General features: G+C 41.5%; 1 protein-coding gene and 1 long non-coding RNA gene across 9 annotated transcripts in view; one reads left to right on the top strand and one right to left on the bottom strand.

Moving 5' to 3' along the window:
• Positions 1-8363, top strand: part of LOC311116457 (cysteine and histidine-rich domain-containing protein 1-like) — a 49226-nt gene extending 40863 nt beyond the window's left edge. The window contains exons 9-10 of the mRNA XM_084191540.1: positions 4620-4682; positions 7143-8363. Of these exons, the coding sequence (XP_084047666.1) occupies positions 4620-4682; positions 7143-7325 (246 nt within the window). The 3' untranslated portion in view covers positions 7326-8363. The remainder of the gene's footprint in view (positions 1-4619; positions 4683-7142) is intronic.
• LOC311116458 lies at positions 1295-4508 on the bottom strand. Of its 8 annotated transcripts, none has more exons than XR_014611415.1 (6): positions 3979-4508; positions 2637-3931; positions 2369-2466; positions 1818-2176; positions 1477-1770; positions 1295-1429 (listed from the first exon to the last, which is right to left on the bottom strand). It is a non-coding gene; the product is annotated as an uncharacterized lncRNA (long non-coding RNA). The 8 variants fall into 8 exon arrangements; XR_014611416.1 differs by having other exon boundaries at positions 2637-3320; positions 3393-4508; XR_014611417.1 differs by having other exon boundaries at positions 2637-2734; positions 2784-4508.
• Positions 8364-9066: the final 703 nt, after the last annotated feature.

A 9066-nucleotide genomic window follows, 5' to 3' on the forward strand; every position in this document is an offset into this window, starting at 1 on the left:
TTGTTTTTCTGACGTTGAGGGAGAGGTTGTTTACCTGGCACCACGCCGTCAGAGTGCCTACCTCCTCTCTGTAGGCCATCTCATCGTTGTTGGTGATCAGGCCTACTACTGTCGGGTCATCAGGAACTTGATAATGGAGTTGGAACTGTGTGAGGCCACGCAGTCATGGGTATACAGGGAGTACAGGAGGGGACTGAGGACACAGGGAATACAGGAGGGGACTGAGGACACAGGGAATACAGGAGGGGACTGAGGACACAGGGAGTACAGGAGGGGACTGAGGAAGCACCCTTGTGGGGCCCCCGTGTTGAGAATCAGTGTGGAGGAGGTAATGTTACCTAACTTCCCACCTGTTTGAATATTGGGGGGACATGCCCCCTCATCCCCTGTGGCAATGGTATAACTAACTACCTGACAGCAGGACGCTGAGACACACAGGGCCAGTGGTATAACTACCTACCTGACAGCAGGACGCTGAGACACACAGGGCCAGTGGTATAACTAACAGGGCCAGTGGTATAACTAACTACCTGACAGCAGGACACTGAGACACACAGGGCCAGTGGTATAACTAACTACCTGACAGCAGGACACTGAGACACACAGGGCCAGTGGTATAACTAACTACCTGACAGCAGGACACTGAGACACACAGGGCCAGTGGTATAACTAACTACCTGACAGCAGGACACTGAGACACACAGGGCCAGTGGTATAACTAACAGGGCCAGTGGTATAACTAACTACCTGACAGCAGGACGCTGAGACACACAGGGCCAGTGGTATAACTAACTACCTGACAGCAGGACGCTGAGACACAGGGCCAGTGGTATAACTAACTACCTGACAGCAGGACGCTGAGACACACAGGGCCAGTGGTATAACTAACTACCTGACAGCAGGACGCTGAGACACACAGGGCCAGTGGTATAACTAACTACCTGACAGCAGGACACTGAGACACACACAGGGCCAGTGGTATAACTAACTACCTGACAGCAGGACACTGAGACACAGTGCCAGTGGTATAACTAACTACCTGACAGCAGGACGCTGAGACACACAGGGCCAGTGGTATAACTAACTACCTGACAGCAGGACGCTGAGACACACAGGGCCAGTGGTATAACTAACTACCTGACAGCAGGACGCTGAGACACACAGGGCCAGTGGTATAACTAACTACCTGACAGCAGGACACTGAGACACAGTGCCAGTGGTATAACTAACTACCTGACAGCAGGACACTGAGATACACACAGGGCCAGTGGTATAACTAACTACCTGACAGCAGGACGCTGAGACACAGGGCCAGTGGTATAACTAACTACCTGACAGCAGGACGCTGAGACACACAGGGCCAGTGGTATAACTAACTACCTGACAGCAGGACACTGAGACACACAGGGCCAGTGGTATAACTAACTACCTGACAGCAGGACACTGAGACACAGGAACAGTGGTATAACTAACTACCTGACAGCAGGACGCTGAGACACACAGGGCCAGTGGTATAACTAACTACCTGACAGCAGGACGCTGAGACACAGGGCCAGTGGTATAACTAACTACCTGACAGCAGGACACTGAGACACACAGGGCCAGTGGTATAACTAACTACCTGACAGCAGGACACTGAGACACACACAGGGCCAGTGGTATAACTAACTACCTGACAGCAGGACGCTGAGACACACAGGGCCAGTGGTATAACTAACTACCTGACAGCAGGACACTGAGACACACAGGGCCAGTGGTATAACTAACTACCTGACAGCAGGACGCTGACACACAGGGCCAGTGGTATAACTAACTACCTGACAGCAGGACGCTGAGACACACAGGGCCAGTGGTATAACTAACAGGGCCAGTGGTATAACTAACAGGGCCAGTGGTATAACTAACTACCTGACAGCAGGACGCTGAGACACACACAGGGCCAGTGGTATAACTAACTACCTGACAGCAGGACGCTGAGACACACAGGGCCAGTGGTATAACTAACTACCTGACAGCAGGACGCTGAGACACACAGGGCCAGTGGTATAACTAACTACCTGACAGCAGGACGCTGAGACACACAGGGCCAGTGGTATAACTAACTACCTGACAGCAGGACGCTGAGACACACAGGGCCAGTGGTATAACTAACAGGGCCAGTGGTATAACTAACTACCTGACAGCAGGACGCTGAGACACACACAGGGCCAGTGGTATAACTAACTACCTGACAGCAGGACGCTGAGACACAGGGCCAGTGGTATAACTAACTACCTGACAGCAGGACGCTGAGACACAGGGCCAGTGGTATAACTAACTACCTGACAGCAGGACACTGAGACACAGGGCCAGTGGTATAACTAACTACCTGACAGCAGGACGCTGAGACACACAGGGCCAGTGGTATAACTAACTACCTGACAGCAGGACGCTGAGACACACAGGGCCAGTGGTATAACTAACTACCTGACAGCAGGACGCTGAGACACACACAGGGCCAGTGGTATAACTAACAGGGCCAGTGGTATAACTAACTACCTGACAGCAGGACACTGAGACACACACAGGGCCAGTGGTATAACTAACTACCTGACAGCAGGACGCTGAGACACAGGGCCAGTGGTATAACTAACTACCTGACAGCAGGACACTGAGACACACAGGGCCAGTGGTATAACTAACTACCTGACAGCAGGACGCTGAGACACACAGGGCCAGTGGTATAACTAACTACCTGACAGCAGGACACTGAGACACACAGGGCCAGTGGTATAACTAACTACCTGACAGCAGGACGCTGAGACACACAGGGCCAGTGGTATAACTAACTACCTGACAGCAGGACACTGAGACACACAGGGCCAGTGGTATAACTAACTACCTGACAGCAGGACACTGAGACACACAGGGCCAGTGGTATAACTAACTACCTGACAGCAGGACGCTGAGACACACAGGGCCAGTGGTATAACTAACTACCTGACAGCAGGACACTGAGACACACAGGGCCAGTGGTATAACTAACTACCTGACAGCAGGACACTGAGACACACAGGGCCAGTGGTATAACTAACTACCTGACAGCAGGACACTGAGACACACAGGGCCAGTGGTATAACTAACTACCTGACAGCAGGACGCTGAGACACAGGGCCAGTGGTATAACTAACTACCTGACAGCAGGACACTGAGACACACAGGGCCAGTGGTATAACTAACTACCTGACAGCAGGACGCTGAGACACACAGGGCCAGTGGTATAACTAACTACCTGACAGCAGGACGCTGAGACACACAGGGCCAGTGGTATAACTAACTACCTGACAGCAGGACGCTGAGACACACACAGGGCCAGTGGTATAACTAACAGGGCCAGTGGTATAACTAACTACCTGACAGCAGGACACTGAGACACACAGGGCCAGTGGTATAACTAACTACCTGACAGCAGGACGCTGAGACACACAGGGCCAGTGGTATAACTAACTACCTGACAGCAGGACGCTGAGACACACAGGGCCAGTGGTATAACTAACTACCTGACAGCAGGACACTGAGACACACAGGGCCAGTGGTATAACTAACTACCTGACAGCAGGACGCTGAGACACACAGGGCCAGTGGTATAACTAACTACCTGACAGCAGGACGCTGAGACACACAGGGCCAGTGGTATAACTAACTACCTGACAGCAGGACGCTGAGACACACAGGGCCAGTGGTATAACTAACTACCTGACAGCAGGACGCTGAGACACACAGGGCCAGTGGTATAACTAACTACCTGACAGCAGGACGCTGAGACACACAGGGCCAGTGGTATAACTAACTACCTGACAGCAGGACGCTGAGACACACAGGGCCAGTGGTATAACTAACTACCTGACAGCAGGACACTGAGACACACAGGGCCAGTGGTATAACTAACTACCTGACAGCAGGACGCTGAGACACAGGGCCAGTGGTATAACTAACTACCTGACAGCAGGACGCTGAGACACACAGGGCCAGTGGTATAACTAACTACCTGACAGCAGGACGCTGAGACACACAGGGCCAGTGGTATAACTAACTACCTGACAGCAGGACGCTGAGACACACAGGGCCAGTGGTATAACTAACAGGGCCAGTGGTATAACTAACAGGGCCAGTGGTATAACTAACAGGGCCAGTGGTATAACTAACAGGGCCAGTGGTATAACTAACAGGGCCAGTGGTATAACTAACAGGGCCAGTGGTATAACTAACAGGGCCAGTGGTATAACTAACAGGGCCAGTGGTATAACTAACAGGGCCAGTGGTATAACTAACAGGGCCAGTGGTATAACTAACAGGGCCAGTGGTATAACTAACAGGGCCAGTGGTATAACTAACAGGGCCAGTGGTATAACTAACAGGGCCAGTGGTATAACTAACAGGGCCAGTGGTATAACTAACAGGGCCAGTGGTATAACTAACAGGGCCAGTGGTATAACTAACAGGGCCAGTGGTATAACTAACAGGGCCAGTGGTATAACTAACAGGGCCAGTGGTATAACTAACAGGGCCAGTGGTATAACTAACTACCTGACCTCCCTGTAAACTCCCTGGAACCTGATTTACACCATTTTCCTCCACAGCTCAACATCCACATTATCTTTGAAGGAGAGAAGGAGTTTGAGCAGAAGATTAACTTGTGGGGGGTGAGTACTACTATAATAATATACATATATACTTACTATTACTACTATAATACTATACGTCTATACTTACTATTACTACTATAATACTATACCTCTATACTTACTATTACTACTATAATACTATACCTATATACTTACTATTACTACTATAATACTATATGTCTATACTTACTATAATACTATACATCTATACTTAATATTACTACTATAATACTATATGTCTATACTTACTATAATACTATACCTCTATACTTACTATTACTACTATAATACTATACCTCTATACTTAATATTACTACTATAATACTATATGTCTATACTTACTATAATACTATACATCTATACTTAATATTACTACTATAATACTATACCTCTATACTTAATATTACTACTATAATACTATATGTCTATACTTACTATAATACTATATGTCTATACTTACTATTACTACTATAATACTATATGTCTATACTTACTATAATACTATACCTCTATACTTAATATTACTACTATAATAATATACCTCTATACTTACTATTACTACTATAATACTATATGTCTATACTTACTATAATACTATATGTCTATACTTACTATTGCTGCTATAATACTATACGTCTATCCTATACTTACTATTACTACTATAATACTATATGTCTATACTTACTATTACTACTATAATACTATACGTCTATCCTATACTTAATATTACTACTATAATACTATACGTCTATCCTATACTTACTATTACTACTATAATACTATATGTCTATACTTACTATTACTACTATAATACTATATGTCTATACTTAATATTACTACTATAATACTATACCTCTATACTTACTATTACTACTATAATACTATACCTATATACTTACTATTACTACTGTAATACTATATGTCTATACTTACTATAATACTATACATCTATACTTAATATTACTACTATAATACTATACCTCTATACTTAATATTACTACTATAATACTATATGTCTATACTTACTATAATACTATACATCTATACTTAATATTAATAATATAATACTATACCTCTATACTTAATATTACTACTATAATACTATATGTCTATACTTAATATTACTACTATAATACTATACCTCTATACTTACTATTACTACTATAATACTATACCTATATACTTACTATTACTACTGTAATACTATATGTCTATACTTACTATAATACTATACATCTATACTTAATATTACTACTATAATACTATACCTCTATACTTAATATTACTACTATAATACTATATGTCTATACTTACTATAATACTATACATCTATACTTAATATTAATAATATAATACTATACCTCTATACTTAATATTACTACTATAATACTATATGTCTATACTTACTATAATAATATATGTATATACTTACTATTACTACTATAATACTATATGTCTATACTTACTATAATACTATACCTCTATACTTAATATTACTACTATAATAATATACCTCTATACTTACTATTACTACTATAATACTATATGTCTATACTTACTATACGTCTATACTATACTTACTATTACTACTATAATACTATACGTCTATACTTACTATTACTACTATAATACTATATGTCTATACTTACTATTACTACTATAATACTATACGTCTATCCTATACTTAATATTACTACTATAATACTATACGTCTATCCTATACTTACTATTACTACTATAATACTATATGTCTATACTTACTATTACTACTATAATACTATATGTCTATACTTACTATAATACTATACATCTATACTTAATATTACTACTATAATACTATACCTCTATACTTAATATTACTACTATAATACTATATGTCTATACTTACTATAATACTATACATCTGTACTTAATATTACTACTATAATACCATACCTCTATACTTAATATTACTACTATAATACTATATGTCTATACTTACTATAATACTATATGTCTATACTTACTATTACTACTATAATACTATATGTCTATACTTACTATAATACTATACCTCTATACTTAATATTACTACTATAATAATATACCTCTATACTTACTATTACTACTATAATACTATATGTCTATACTTACTATAATACTATATGTCTATACTTACTATTACTACTATAATACTATACGTCTATACTTACTATTACTACTATAATACTATATGTCTATGCTTAATATTTCTACTATAATACTATATGTCTATACTTAATATTACTACTATAATACTATACGTCTATACTTACTATTACTACTATAATACTATATGTCTATATTATACTTACTATTACTACAATAATACTATACGTCTATACTTACTATGTCTATACTATATTTACTTTATTCCAGCCCAGCATTAAAACTCTTTATTCAAATATACATACAGTATGAATTCATTCTAAAGCACCTTCTTCTCTCCTCTCTCTCCAGGTGATAGATGTCAGTAAAAGTGTGGTCAACATGATGGCAGCTAAGATAGAGGTAGCTATGAGGAAGTCTGAACCCATGTCCTGGGCCCGACTGGACCTGCCGCCCCCGGCACCGCCCAAAGAGGAGGAGGAGGAGGAGGAGAAGGAGGAGAGTGATAGTGAAGATGAGGAGGAGCTCGATTGAAGATGCAGTGACAACGAGAGAACTGCACTGATTGATTGATTGATTGGTTGATTGATTGGCAGTACGGTATACGTCCATCTGCTAGAACTCAACCCACATATTGTAATCCGACATAGTACTCATGGGAATGGTGACTAGTCTCTACTCCACCCCTCTCTCTCTCTCTCTCTCTCTCTCTCTCTCTCTCTCTCTCTCTCTCTCTCCCTCTCCTCCACATCTCACTCACTCACCCCTCCACTTCTCTCTCTAACCAGCACACATAATGTAGGACCAATCATGTCAGCTTTGGCACACGGTTTCCCCTAGCTTCCACTCCCTCTACCCCAACCTCAGTGTCCATCCTCGGGCTGATATCGACTGATAGCATGGGATCAGATGTTAGAAACATTTCCACATTTATCCATATCATCTGTCTGTGTAGTTCTGTCCCAAATGGCACCCTATTCCCTATATAGTGCACTACTTTAGACCAGAGAATGGCACCCTATTCCCTATATAGTGCACTACTTTAGACCAGAGAATGGCACCCTATTCCCTATATAGTGCACTACTTTAGACCAGAGAATGGCACCCTATTCCCTATATAGTTTCAGTTGACTGAAAAATAAAATGGACTAATTAGTATTATAAGTATTTTTCTAAATATAAGCAGTGGTCAAAAAGTAGTGTACTAGATAGGGAATGGGGCCAGTGCTTATATTTAGGAAAATACTTATAATACTAATAGGGCCCCCCTGTAGCTCAGTTGATAGAGCATGGCGCTTGCAATGCCAGGGTTGTGGGTTCGATTCCCACGGGGGGCCAGTATGAAAATGTATGCACTCACTTAACTGTAAGTCGCTCTGGATAAGAGCATCTGCTAAATGACTAAAATGTAATTAGTCCATTTAATTTTTCAGTCAACTGAAACGTTTTTTTCTGCTGATGCTAACCCCTCAGAAAGATAGGGAAAAGGGTGCCGTTTCAAATGTCTATGCCTCCTGTAAATTCTCATTGAAATGTAAAACTTTTTTTAAATGAAAGTCTGTCTGCATTCCATATCTCTTTGTTTCATTTCATGTTTAAATCTCTCTCTGGCCAGTTTGCATGTAATGTTAAGGTATAGAATCTATAGGCTGAAACTATAATGGACTTCGAACTACTCTGTTCCACTCAGTATTCTGATGGGTTGTTTGTTTGGCACTGGGTTTCAAACATGGCAGTTTAACCTGGTTGGTAGTTAGGAGCTCCGATGTGAAGTTTTCCCTAGGGACAGATCTAGGACCAGCTTCCCCTCCCCCGATCCTAACCTTAACCAGTAGTGGTGGAAATGCTAGACTGGCCCAGGATCAGCATCTAGGGGCAACTTCACCCTGCACCTACAGTTGAAGTCAGAAGTTTACATTTACTTAGGTTGGAGTCAATAAAACTAGTTTTTCAACCACTCCACACAAATTTCTTGTTAACAAACTATAGTTTTGGCAAGTCGGTTAGGACATCTACTTTGTGCATGACACAAGTAATTTTTCCAACAATTGTTTACAGACTGATTATTTCACTTATAATTCACTGTATCACAATTCCAGTGGGGTCAGAAGTTTACATACACTAAGTTGACTGTGCCTTTAAACAGCTTGGAAAATTCCAGAAAATGATGTCATGGCTTAAGAAGCTTCTGATAGGCTAATTGACATCATTTGAGTCAATTGGAGGTGTACCTGTGGATGTATTTCAAGGTCTACCTTCAAACTCAGTGCCTCTT

The sequence above is a fragment of the Coregonus lavaretus genome (genome assembly GCF_964263955.1).
Source record: "Coregonus lavaretus genome assembly, contig: HAP1_SCAFFOLD_1373, whole genome shotgun sequence".
NCBI classification, from domain to species: domain Eukaryota; kingdom Metazoa; phylum Chordata; class Actinopteri; order Salmoniformes; family Salmonidae; genus Coregonus; species Coregonus lavaretus.